Raw genomic sequence first — 14,311 nt, forward strand, 5'->3', positions numbered from 1 at the left:
AAGGCTGAGTCAACCTGGAGCCTAGGAATCTGTAGAATCTCAAGTAGCTGTCAATCTAGAAATAGGATGAGCTTGACAAGAATCAGACCATGCGCCTCAATAGTCCACTGAACTCTGCTTGGAGTCAGCTGATAATCTGAGAGGTCAGAAAGATCTAGACACCCTCTATGTCAAGGAGCCATATACCCTGATATCTAGATGTTTAGGCTTTGGGGCTGGCACCATGGACTTGAAAAATATAAACTATTTTCTAAGGCAGAGTGCATCAGCACTCGCATAGAAAAAAAAATTCTTAGCTGGACTGCAAAGCTTTGTGGGATATAGTAGAGACTTATGCCAGTTTAAACTAACTCACAAAAATGGCCCAGTATCTCCTTAAACTTTGCCAGAAAAACCATTTTGACTGGTTATCAGTTCCTTATGGGAGAGGATTCTTCCATTCCAGGAACTCGTGCCAGAAGATAAATGTCCTCTTGCTAAAGTTCTGTATACAGAGGCCACTAAGCTTTCGAAGCAGCGGATTAATGTGGGATGACATTCTTTGGATTTGGACATGTGGGTTATGGCAAGGTCCATCATGCTCAGGTTCCATGCATGGTTAAGTTCAACGGCCTTGTCTGTGGAGACCAGGTTTAAAGTTGAAGACTTACCTTTTGAAGGTTCCACTCTCTTCTCTTCCAAAATGGAGAAGGTGCTTTTCGTGATAAAAAAGAACAAGCAGACAGCTAAGTGTTCCAATTTATGCACAGAGATCCTTTGTGAGACAGTCCTGGCATCTGTATCAAAGGGATTACTGCTTTTCCAGCTCCTTGGTCAGTATCCTACCCCTAAGCCATTTCCCCAACATAGGTGGGTTACCATAGGTGTGGGTTCCTATTGGCCTAGGTCAATCAGCAACCACCCTCTTCTAGAAAGGCAACTTCATCCCAGAAGTCATCCTTCTGACTAGGATCATTACCAGCACCTAAGTTCAGGCACAGGCTGGCTCAGTTTGCTACAGCCTGAGAGGCTATCACCTTTGATGGGTGAATTTTGTCCATAGTTAAATTTGGTTTCAGATTAGAATTGAAGTCTCTTCTTCCTTGCTCTTTACCTGTAAGGGGGTAAAACCTTAACCAAGCAGCTTTGAGTCTTGCCCAAGCTTCAGCCTCTTTAATTGACAAGGGTGCCATAGGAGTGGTTACGGTGTCTCAGGCATCAAAAGGTTTCTTCTCTTGTGTGTTCCTAGGAGGTAAGAAAGACTTCAGATCTTTCGACCTCAGTAAATTAAACTTTTTTCTTCATGCTTCAAAGTTCCATATAGTGTCCATTCCTTTGATCTTTCAGTTTTTTTAAATGTAATTGTTGGTTCATTGTTATCGATTTGAATGATGCCTGTTTTCATATTTCAGTCCACCCTCTGCATTGCAAGTTCTTATGTTTCTCATGTGGGGAATGAGTTTTTCGGTACACTGCACTCAGGGTGTTCTCTAAGTGTTTAGCCCGTTATTGCTTATCTCCATATGCAGGGTTGCGATATATTTCGACTTAGATATTTGATACTGGTGGCAGATTCCAGTGACGCTTGAGTCATTGCATTCTTGTCTGGAGACCCATCAAGGACTATGACTCCTAGTAAATTGGGAGAAATCATGATTAGATCCGTCTCACAGGGTACAATTTATTGGAGTTATGCTAGATTCCCTAGTGGGAAGGGTTTTCTATCTCTCAAAAGGGTACAGGCCATCTTTCCCTTGTTGAGATAGTTCAGATATCCCTGGTTCCAATTGGTTCAGAAAATGCTGCACCTTTAGGGTTATATGACTTCTACCACTTCAGTCCTGCCTGTGGCTAGGTTACAAGTGCGACCCCTGCAGCTTTGGTTTCTGTCTTGTTCTAGAGCTGGGGTTCATGCCTTATGGCACAGATTCTCTATTCCCAAACGTGTCATATGTTCTTTATTGTGATAGTCTTCTATAAATAATTTATCCCAGGGGATTTCCTTTGGAGTTTCTGAACATGACTTAGTCCTTACTATGGATGCTTTGTTCTTGAGTTGGGATGTTCTCTGCAAGGGATTGTCAGCCGGGGGAACTTGGTTGGAAGATGAGAAGCTGCTACATATTAACATTTTAGAATGATGAGCAGTTCATTATTCTGTGAGTTGTTTCTCAGATATCCTTCAGAACCAGTCCATTATTTTCCAGATCGACAATACAGTTATGACATTTTATTTAAACAAACAAGGGGGTCCACGATCCAAAGGTCTATGTCAGGAAGCTACCCTTGCATGGGACGTGGCAGTAAAGCTCGGTGCTTCCATTCAAGCTGGCACACTCTCCCATCAGTGGTCCATAAAGGCCACTTATCTGGAACTGCTTTTTACCCTCTGTAGAGTTCCGGATGTCGGTCTTTTTGCAGTGCAAGAAAACAAAAAAAGCTGTGAGGTTCTGTTCCCAAGCAGGAGTAGGAATTGGTTCCCTAAGGGTTGCATTTCAGCTGTGTTGGCAGCAAGCACAGTTTTATGTGTTCCCAGGGTAATAAAGAAAGCCAGGAAGGAGAGATCGAAATGGTCCTAGTAGCACCCTCTTGGTCTCATCAAATATTGTTTTTGATCCTTATGGAGATCTCCTGGAGCCAGTTCCTTCCTCTACCAAATCAAATAGATTTAATCAGCATCAACCAAGTGCTTCATCACTAAAGGCTTGGAGGCTTCGGGCAGAGACCTAATAGTAATGAGGTTAATTATATTCTCCTGCAGTCACACAAGCCTAACACTAGGAAATCCTATATGTACAAGTGGAGGCAATTTTCCCTCTGGTGTAGTGAGAAGGATGTATTGTAAGGGGGTGCCCCTTTTGCAGGTCATATTTGATTATTTATTACACTGAAAGCTAAGGGCCTAGAGTTTTCTTCTTCGAAGGTTCACCTAGCTGCTATCTCTTGCTATCACAAGGAAATTGAGGGAGGATCAGTTTTCTCCCATCATTTGTCTAAAAGGTTTCTTAAGGGGTTTGGTAATTTCTGCCTGTCCCAGGATCCTTTAGTGCCCCAGTGGTCTCTATCTGTTGTGTTAGCACAGTTAATCCTCAAAGCTTTAGAGCCCCTTGCTACCTGTTCTTCAGCAGAAATTTCTATGAAGGTGTGTTTCTTAGCATCTGTTACCTCAGCCAGGAGGGTGAGTGAGCTAGCAGCTCTTCAGATAGATCCCCCATTTTTGAAGTTCTTTCCTGGAACGGTAATTCTTCATCCTAGTCTTAGGTTTCTTCCTTAGGTAGTTTCTAGATGTTGTCAATATTTTTCCTGCACCAGACTTTGAGAATGAACACTCATTGCATTTTTTAGATGTTAAGAGGACATTATTATTTTACCTTAAGAAAACCCTGGAGCTAGAGCCCTATTTGTTTTAGTGGCCCTGGGAGAAGTAGGAGAGCATCATCTCAGACTCTTTCCCAGTGGACTGTCAGGACCATTAGGGAGTGTTATGATAGGGTCAGATTGCATGCCCATTGAACTTTTATGCCCATTCCACTAGGGCAGTGGCTTCTTCCACAGCATTCTGGGATGAAGTGCCTTTAATGGGGATCTGGAGAGCTGCCACCTGGTCATTGGCAGACACTTTTGAAAATCACTACACTTTGGATCTGCAGGCAGAGCTTGAGGCTCAAGTAAGCAAGGCAGTTCTTCACTTGCTGTTCAAATGAGGAGAGCATGCCCCACTGCCTGGTGAGTAGCTTATTAGAATCCCCATGTAGGACTGCACAGAAGATTGACAATGAAAACAGAGTTGCCCTTACCTGTAATTACTTTTCAGCGAGTATCTTGTGTGCAGGCACACCCTCCCTCCTGCTCTGCTGCATGCTCCAGCAGCACTAGAAGTATTGAGGGTAGGGATTGCTGCTGCACAGGAGCACATATTCGTTGTGTGGGAACAAGCTTTTGACTCTGGCTCACAGGGCCCCCTGGAAGCTTTTAGCTATAAAAACCAATCCGATGGCAGGCCTGCTCATGCACAGTTCCCATGTGTGCCTGCACAGAAGATACTCGTTGAACAACAGTAACAGGTAAGTGCAGCTTTGTTTTCTTCTTTGTGGCATGACAGGTAGATCTTGGTTCTGTATTAACTGCACTAGTAGCCTTATGTGGATTCTGATCTTTCTGTTTCTTCCTTTATATTCATCTTTGACTAATTGAAAGCACCCTTTTTCTTCTTTAAAACGATATGGTAGAAAAGGGTTCAACTGAAGAGCAAAATAAAACAATCCAGATGCTAGCAAAACGTTGAAGAATCATGTGCCCTGCCCCCCCCCTAAAGAGTAACAGATTTATTGTACGATAATTTTTTCCAATATTTTTATAGTTTATTAAATTAATATATTGTGTACAAGCCCGTTACCATACAAAAGAAAAAAGTATTATTAAAACAGAAGTCGAAGGCAGTGTTTTCACTGATTATATATACATTCAAATTCCATTATCTCTATTCACCATTTAATGCATTCACCTTCACTATTGCATTACAAATTAAACCCATTTATCCTTTTCACTTACACTCCAGGAAAACTCATTAAAGATATTTTATCGATGATGCTTGACACCTTACATAATACCTTACTTCCATACACCTTTAACCGTCTGTATGACCTGCCCCACTAATGTAACTATTTGCTTTGGCATTCCATTCAGCAGCACCATCCAATTATGTAATTTTGATAAATTCCATACTTTCCTAATGAATCCTCCATTTTTGGTATTTCTTCCGTTTACGCCAATTTCTCTCTTGGTTTTGGAGTTAAATGCCTAATTATCCATAATATCTCTTTCATTTTTTTATTTTTCTGACCTCTAGATCTAATAAGTTGCTCCCTTTCCCTTCTCCAAACTGCATCTTTGATCTGTTTCCTTATGTCTCTTAAATGTATTTCTCTAAGTGAACCATTCTTTTTTAGCTTTAGAGAGTTTAACCTATATATATATATATATTCAGTTTCCCTCGCGGCTTTTTTTTGTTCTTTTTCCAGCATGGGGGTCAATGTTTCCGCTACTGAACAAAATAAATCCTCATTTATTTCTTCTGATATGCTTAAAAATCTTGAAGTATATTTTACCTTATACTTGTCTGATCTAGTAATCCTGTTCTCTGATTCTTCCTGTTTAATTTCCAAGTCACCTGTACCTTGCTCCTTTAGTATTTGTTTTGTATCAATAGAATTTTTGGTTTGCGTCAACTTTGTCATATCCGTTTTTATGTCCTTCAATCCATTTTCTAATCCATCAAGCTTAAATTTTAATCCCCCTATCTGTTCCATTAAATTGTTCTGCATCTGATTTAATGCCCCCATTAAAGAATCTTCAAAAGATGACTGAAATACTTTGAGAGCATCCTGCAACAACATGATTCCCTCTATCATTGAGTTAAGCAGGAGAAATTCAAATTATCATATACTAATATAGAATGAAGACACCAATACAGAGATTTAGTATCCCTTTACCAACTAGTCTAAATCAATTTCTTCCCCAAGCAATAATGGTTCATGTTCAACTGATTTCAATAATTATTCATTATTTGCCTTCCTCTTGCACCACTTAACCCTTTCAAACACTCCACTCACTACCTCTTGCAGACTACATACACTCACTTCTTCATTCATTCTCCATCCTAATTCTTTCTCATTAACCATACACTTTTACTTAGACCCACACACATTCACACACTTTTGTAAATTATACAGTTATAGACTAACAGCATTCAATTCCTTGCTTTCCCTCTCTTTCTTCTTCTTTCTTTCTTCAGTCCTTCTGTTTCCCCTTTCTTCCTCTTCTACTTGGTCCGTTTTTTCCCCTTTTTGTCTTTCTGGTCTTTCTAGTCTTTAAATTTCTTCTTCCAAGTTACTTATATTATATTGATCGAACACAGTCTTTTAATGAACTATTCACTTTTCTACAGCTCTTAGTCCAAAAAAAAGTCCACCTAATCCTTAATATAAATCAGATCTTCTATAACATTATATATTTTCTCCCATCCAATCTCCACAACACGTAGCAATCTTTACACACAATGTTTTAAATGAGTCTGTAGTTTTAGGCAAGTTTCAAGAAATTTACTTTCTAACTCGAGGTCTTTCCACTCTTCTAGCACAGGGTTGTCACTTTCCGCCTCCTCTCTTTTCCACGCCCTTCAGCTAGAGATACAGTGTTTTAAATCACATTTCAGTGTTCTTTAACAAGAACAAAGTAGAATACTTCAAAAAGAAAGAAAAATACCAATTATGGTGTTTGTTAGCCACGGAGAGGAGGTGAGACAGGGAAAGAAAAAATCAGTTTGTTCCTTCGGTGCCAAATCCGCTGCTGCTACCACCGCCCACCTCCTTTCCTCCTTCCTCCAACTTTGTTCCTCTGCTCCTCTTGCCAGCCACAAAGTAGTTGTCTCAAAGTAGTTCTCTCAGTCACACCCACATACGCGACCGAGCCAAGCCCAATTTGCAGCCATAACAAAAAGCGCCTTACTTCAGGTATATAGCAGATGAATAATTAAAAACAAAGGAAGAGCCCTGTTGGAGCACACTTAGGGTCTATCTAGGTCAGTGCCAATTTTCAACACAGGTCAGCTAGATACTTCCAGAAAACCCCAAAGTATGAAGACACCAGCTGTGTTCCCTGTTTACACAGCATGGGATTTAGCTGTAGACTATTGCTGAACGTGGAGAGTCCATTGTGCTGAGGAAGTGATTCTCTTAGAATGTGTGATTTTCTTGCTTTGACTTTGTCTTGATCTTGTACTGAACACAACATTCAGTCTTAGTTGCTTTTCTAAAACTTGATTATTTCTTTTTTTGCATGAAGTACTGGCACTGATTGGAATGGGCAATAGTGCTTGTAAAAGAGGCATGGTACTACTCTGGACTATTTTATTTTTAAGTCTTTTTTTTAAACAAGTATTGCCGGTTCAAAAACAGTTGTGATAGAATATCAGTTTTTCCAGATTATAATGTACAGTGAGAATTTTGTGCTAGGGGTGTGTTTGGAGTCTTTTTAAGCAACAAGGATTTGGAAGTTGGATTTTACTTACAGATTCTTAGTTGGAATAGAGAACTGTACACAGCTGGAATAGAGCAATCATGTGCTCATTGGTCATCATTGGACATCCTTTTGTCATAATATAGCATTGGGAGTGTCTCCCCAGTTTGATGTTCTTCCTCACTTTACATTCAAAGAAATTTCTGACCAAATAGATCCCATGGCTGCATGTGAAATTTCTTAACCTTGGTTCTTGAAGGTAATTGAGTGATAGAAGAGCAACAATTTACCAGGTCATATTTTAAACAGTAATAGGTACTACTCATCCAGGATTTTATCCATCTTGGTAACTCAGACTGCTATAGTTAAAATTTAATCAGATTTAATCAGACTGCTATAGTTAAAATTTCTTTTTGTAAACTCTGAGAAATGCTGATCCAAATCTTGTTTACTATAACTAAATTATCCAGTTAAAAAAACCCTGGATAGTTTTGGCTCTCAATGTCTGAGGAAACACCTTTGCTCATAAAATGTCCTGAAATTTGAGATGAACCAGTGAAACACTGTTTCATGTTCCAACTTGCTTCTTGTTGGTGCTTATCTAGTCTTCAGAGGAAACAGGGTCTTTTGTATTGTAGCCATAGAAGTCTGAAATAAGCTTCCAAAGAATGTCCATTTATCTCACTGAATTTATTCAAGGGACACCAATGAAAGCAGTCATTCTATTATGCTTTTTGAAAGTACCTTTTGGTTTTTAGCTGTAGTGCTCTCTGTTGCTTTTTAAAACAACTGAAGGGTATCAACAGGGCTTTTTTGTAGCAGGAACTCCTTTGCATATTAGACCACACACCCCTGAGGTTGCTAATCCTCCAAGAGCTTACAGTAGGCCCTGTAAGCTCTTGGATGATTGGCTACATCAGGGGTATGTGGCTTAATATGCAAAGGAGTTCCTGCTACAAAAGAAAGCCCTGGGTATCAATATTTACATTTTTAATTATTTTATGAAATTGTTTTAAGGTTCTTGTATGTATTGCTGTGTGAACAAAAACAGGAATGAAACTTAATAAATAGATCTAATTTAGTTTTTGTCATTTTAACATTTTATTACAGGGCCACCTTTGTCACAATCAAGTTTGATAAACAACCGTGACCAGCCAGGTACAACTACGGTGCATAGCCTTGCACCTGTGGGAGCAAGACTACCTCCTCCTCTACCCCAAAACCTATTGTATACAGTATCAGAACGTAAGCAAATGTAATTCTCTAGTTGTGGTTAGGGTAGTATTGTGATTATTAATACTGCTCTTTCTTTCTTTCTTTCTTTCTTTCTTTCTTTCTTTCTTTCTTTCTTTCTTTCTTTCTTTCTTTCTTTCTTTCCTTCCTTCTTTCCTTCTTTCCTTCTTTCTCATAATAGACATGATAAATTTCTATGTGGATAAAAGGAAACTATATATTATTACATGTACCAAAGGCGCATGTCTTTATTTACGTATACATATAGTTAATCCACTTAGGAGCTTCTGCCATGTACATATGCTAAAGCAAACCTGTATTTTATGTTATAAAGATTGCTCGCCACACATTTTTTCTGCGTAAACCTATTTTTAAGATATTCACCATGTCTGAAATGGCCCTGAGTGTGAAGTTAAATATCAAATACAAATTTCCCAGTGGGAAGAGAACCAAAATCAATGCCCAAAATTATAGCAAAGCTGTAGTATCCATATTAAACTGAATATGATAGATTGTGTAAATCATGTATTTAAATACAGCTGTGTGTTATGTCAAAGACCACTGATAGATTTTATGAAAAATATTACACAGTTTTAGAATGAAGCAGAAAACATCCCACATCAAGAAAACACATATGCTACACCGAAAAAAAAGATCAATTTAAATGCACTCAGAATAAATTATGAAAATCCACACAGTTCTGCATATCTGTCCCAATTCCAGTTCTGTTCTTGATGTAGCTCATAATGTTAGCTTTCTTGGAATTTACATTTTTCAGAAATTTATTTTAAGAGTGATCTTGTGGCAGGCAAGAAAATTACAACCAAGTATGACCAGCCTGTATATGAGGAAATAGATCAGATACTTTGGTAGTCTATAGATCATACTCATGTTGTAAAGGAAGATTATAGGTATGTCATCTGGACTACATTCATGACATTGATAGAGGCGTATGCAGTAGGCCAAATTAGCCAATTAAGCCTGTTCAAAAGGGGTATGTGAATAGAATGATTTGGCCTTCATTGTGGGGTTTTATATCACACAGAAGGTAATGAGTGTGGTATTATAGTATTCATTCCACCACCAAATAATTTTGTGTTGTGACTGTTCACTAATTTGACTGTCTTTAGTGGACAGTCAAACTGCATTCCTTAACAAATGATTGATATGCATTGGGACAAACATTGTTGAGTGTATAGCTGGAATAATTATTTGCATCTATGCATCATTGACAGAAATCTGTTTAATTGTATCTAACTTACTTTTGCATATGAATTTAGCTTTTCTAATCTCCTGATGCTTGACAATTTCTTCTTTAGGCATGGGTGTCACTCTTTCCCTGCCTCTCTGTTGCTGGTTGAATAACAAATGTTCCAAAATACTTTACTAAAAGATCTTGAAGATTCTTTCAGGTCATTAATGTTGGCAGTTTGGCACAATCAGATTCTTTTCTTTGGCAATACATGAAATATTAAGGGAGAATTATAGTCTTAATTTCCTATGCTTAGGTGAAGAACCTAGCATTGTATTTATTCACTTGAATTTCTCTCCCCCCCCCCCCCAAATCTCACCTCAGAAACCAGTCAGTAGTTTCTGAAACTGATAATTAAATCCAGTAGTAATTTTCTCTGGAATCATGATTTAGGTAGACCCATAAGCCTCACAGAAATGCAGAAATTACTGAAGTAGGATTTGAAACTTTGAAATAATATGTATTCTAATCATGTGTCTTGTCAGAAACCCTAGCCCAGGGGTATCACACTCATTTGTTAATGACATAAAAAAAACCTTGTTGGGCCAGGCCATGTCGGACTGGGCCATGTGTGTTCCTATTTAAGATTATGTCAAAACTGGCAGAACTTCAAGAAAGGCCCAAGACTTGGTTGCAAGTATAGGCATTTATTAGAGAACTTCAGAGCTTGAGATGCAGAATAACACTGATAACAATAGCTAGTATTCGATACACTTTATGTGGTTCTGTTGACAACAATAAAACGATCGTTCACACGGGTGGAGACAACAGTCCGTTTCTCAGGGTTTGTTATCAGGTAGGGAGGATGGAATCCCGCTGGGAAAGTGCAGGCCGGCCTGGCTTCAAAGGCCGTCTGCAGATGTTGACCCTGGGCTATCTGTCACACTTCAGTGATCACAGTTTGTTTGAAATGCAGAGGCACACACAATATGTGAACTCGTTAGTTGTTTGGGCAAAGCTGCTTGGGTTAGTGTTTGCTTTCAATATGGAGTCGGTTAGGCTAACAGCACATAGGAAAGTTACAAGTTCTGACAGATTAGGTAGCAGAGATATAAACCTTACAAAGGAAACAGACAAACACAAAAATTTTCTTTTAAAAAAAAACTTAAAATAAAACGTGCATAAAACATTAGCACTCATTCTTAAAGGTGCTTTCTTTGTATTTCTCCCATAGGATCCAGGGAACTGGGCAAAGGAAGCTCTGGCTCTTTCCTTCCTTCCCCAGGGGAAAAGGAGGGGGAGGAGCCTCAGCCATTAGAAGGAAGAGAGACTTGCCTCAGTAGCTCTGCTGTGCAATTAAGAAAACCTGGCAAAGCAAGTTCTGCCTCCCCCCCTCCTCGCCAAGGGAAGAGTCTCAGCCATTGGAGAAAATAGAGGTTTTGCTCTATAGCTCTTCTGCGATTTGGAGAGCCTTGCAAAACAAACTGTGATGCAGAAGGGAGCAAGAGAGAGAGAGAAGGAAACAGATGACAGCCATTTGCTCAGGGGCCTGATAGGAGCTGTCCTGGGGCTTGATTTGGCCCCCAGCCCGCATATTTGACACCCCCGCCCTAGCCTAAGACTGTAGAATTGCTCACATAAAGTAATTTTTAATTAATTGGAAATCCATCCTGTATTTTTCCTTTTCTGTCTTACAATAGATACGTATGAACCAGATGGCTATAATCCAGAGGCTCCTAGTATTACTAGTGCTGGTAGATCTCAGTATCGACAGTTCTTTTCAAGAACACCAATGCAACGTCCTAATCTTATTGGCCTGACTTCTGGTGAGATGGATACAAATCCAAGAGGTAAGATCTTATCTCATTGTTTCAGTTTCCAGGCATGTGATTTAGGAGTTGGCATTACTGTCTTGATCATTCCTGGAAGATGGACAGTGTTATAATGAAAATCTTTGTCTTGTTTTCAGTGTATTTTGCTCTTCTTTCCTGCTAATCTTTCTTCTGACAAAGGCGAACAAGGAAATCATACTTTTAGTCCCCAGAATAAATAACTGCCAGTGCTGCTCACTGAGTACTAATTTTCTACATAACCCAAATTGTCCAATATGAGATTGATGTATTCTAAGACTTTTTCACAAAAGAATGCTGTGATAGTGTATATAACAAGTCTTCGAGGCACTGCATTTCCATTAATATAGTATGTGAGATTATATTTATTCCCCATAGTTCAAGCTTGCTTGGGAAGTGTAGAAATTGAAAACTTGCTAGACTAAAAGATTTCCCAATTATTATACTGGCATTCTCATTCATCTTCTAGTGCTTCAGGCTACCAATTTGACCTCCAGGCCTGAAATGGCAGTTAGTATGATTTTTCTGATCTTGCAAATTAAGATAGTTTAATTGGTCTAGGGTTGCAGTCCCACTTCCTCCCAGCCTAAAATAGTTATTAGATTACGGGTGTCAAACTCATTTGTTATGAGTGTTGGATCTGACATAGCTCGGCCTGACAAGGTTTAATTTCTGTCGCGTCGGGCCATGTGTGTACTTATTTAAGATTAGGTAGCAGAGATATAACTGTATAAAGGACACAAACACAATTAAAGATTTTTTTTAACAAAACATGCTTAAAACATTAACATTCGTTGGTTTTAAAGGTGCTTTCTTTGTATTTCTCCCATGAGATCCAGGGAACTGGGCAAAGGAAGCTTTGGCTCTTTCCCTCCCCCCCCCCCCCAGCAGACCAGAAAGGGATGGAGCCTCAACCAATGGAGAAAATAAAGTTTTTGTGCTGTAACTCCTGTGCAATTGAGCAAGCCTTGTGTGGTGGACTGAAAGCAGTCTGCCTGAGTGAGGGTTGAGAAGCTCACTCTGATTGACTGAGCTGCTCCCATGGTAACAAATGTATCACGTTGAGGGAGACAGCCAGTGGGAGAAATCACCTCAGTGTTCAGTTCCGCTGGGAGTTTGGAACTGAGAGCAGACTGAACAGGAGTTTAGTTCAGTTCCTGAGACAGAGCTAGTTTATTTAGAGTTCTTGTTTGGTTGAGAGTTTAATTGTGAGAAGAGGCTAACCGTAGCTTCTTTCTGGGGAAATTCTCAAGGCTGTGGCATACTGTGTCACAAGGCAGAGTTAAGTTTTAAGACTCTGCTGAGGAGTTCTGTCAAACCAAAAGGCAGACTCCTGGTTCTAATATAGAATAACAAAATACACAAAATGTGAGAGGGATAGCAGATTCTTGTGGTTGTGTGGAAATCCCAAAGGAAGACAAAGATCCTAGCTGGGAGTGGGCTTAACACAAGTGGATGAGGTGCTAGTGAGAAGAGCCCTCAAGGGTGTTATTGTCCTGGGTATTGCTAGGGGGGAAGGATCTGTGAAGGGAAATTCTGTCACAAGTTCAGACAGTCCTCTGTGTGAGTGAGATAGTGTATGTGAAGATATATTTTGAGAAGCCAACTACATTTTAAAGTTTCTCTAATTCAGAAAGTTTTCGAGTGTGAGGGAAATACTGGTTGTTGTTTTTATATTTTCTAATATCAGCCTGCCTACATCAGAAGTGTTCTCTAGTGTACTTGAGTTAATAGTACTTGATTTTCTGCCTGCCAACTGATTTTTATACAAATTCATCTAACATTTCTTCCCTGCCTTGCCTTTTTGTACATAATAAATCCATTACTTGTTTGAACTTTTGAAATGCCATCAGTGCCTTTATATTTCTGACAAGGTTGAATTTGATTTCCTGAGGTACTGTGTAAAAGTGACAAAAATTCAAAGTGGTCCCTTATTGACTCGCTGATTCTGACCGTCCCTAACACCTTGCAAAGCAAGCTGCGATGCAGAAGGAAGCAAGAGAGATGACAGCCAGTTGCTCAGGAGCCTGATAGGAGCCGTCCAGGAGTCTAATTCAGCCCTTGGGCTGCATGTTCGACACCCTTGGACTAGGTGGAAGGGTATATGTCTAGAAATGCTGCCAGTATTGTGCTAGATAAAACATTATACTTTTATCTTTATTTGCATTCTCTTCTCCCTTTCCTTGGTCTTGATATTTGTCAATGCTTAGAATAAAACTTTATAAAATTGGAGGCAAGTGCTCTTAGAGGTCCGTTTTGGTAATTTTCCATCATTGGGCCACTCAATTTATTGCAGTTTAGAGCACAAGAGATCGGCTGAGCTGTCTCTCTCCCAGAGATGAGGAGCACACCCTCTGTGATAGAGAGTTCACACTGTTCCAACTTTTGAAACAAAGGGTTAAGATCATTCAAGTCATGACAGATTTCAGATTTCAAAGGAACAAAAGTTGTGTATGGGGCCATATAATTGCACATGATCTCTGGGCCACAGCAGTATCCTGTACTGTGTGTGTGTGATTTAAAGTAAAGTGTGTGTATTTGTATGAAAACTGATGCTATTCACTTTGCCATTTTATAAATATTACCCCGTCCAATGCAGATAATACACATAACCTTTCTCTTCCAGCTGCTAATATTATCATCCAGACTGAGCCTCCAGTTGGCATTTTGAGTAACAACACTAATGTATCCAGAGTAGTGCTTGAGCCAGACAACAGGAAGCGAGCTTTAAACACTACAGAAGGACCATCTATAAAGAAACCCTGGATTGGAAAGTAAGCGTTTGTGTCTGTGAACAAGTGATACAATGGAATTAGCTCTGTTTAGCTTCAGAATTATTTTATTTCACTTAGAGATCTCTTTATGGGAAACAATTCATGCATATTAAAAGTTGCAGAGAATAAATGCTTAAGTGGGCTTCCATGATTACTGTGACTACATAGCTTTACATAGTTCTGTCATTTCATGATATTGCCATCTTAATTTAGGCGTAATTTTATCCATCCTCCAGGGTTAAGGTGGTTTACTGTATATCTTTACA

At 39.3% G+C, this 14,311-nt stretch overlaps 1 protein-coding gene across 1 annotated transcript in view; it reads left to right on the plus strand.

Moving 5' to 3' along the window:
- The window catches only part of RBM27 (RNA binding motif protein 27), a 60,962-nt gene that overhangs the window by 24,127 nt on the left and 22,524 nt on the right, over positions 1 to 14,311 (plus strand). Inside the window, exons 8-10 of the mRNA XM_060240549.1 lie at positions 8,107 to 8,241; positions 11,122 to 11,271; positions 13,898 to 14,045. Of these exons, the coding sequence (XP_060096532.1) occupies positions 8,107 to 8,241; positions 11,122 to 11,271; positions 13,898 to 14,045 (433 nt within the window). The remainder of the gene's footprint in view (positions 1 to 8,106; positions 8,242 to 11,121; positions 11,272 to 13,897; positions 14,046 to 14,311) is intronic.

This window comes from Heteronotia binoei, chromosome 5, assembly GCF_032191835.1.
Source record: "Heteronotia binoei isolate CCM8104 ecotype False Entrance Well chromosome 5, APGP_CSIRO_Hbin_v1, whole genome shotgun sequence".
In the NCBI taxonomy this organism is placed as follows: Eukaryota; Metazoa; Chordata; class Lepidosauria; order Squamata; family Gekkonidae; genus Heteronotia; species Heteronotia binoei.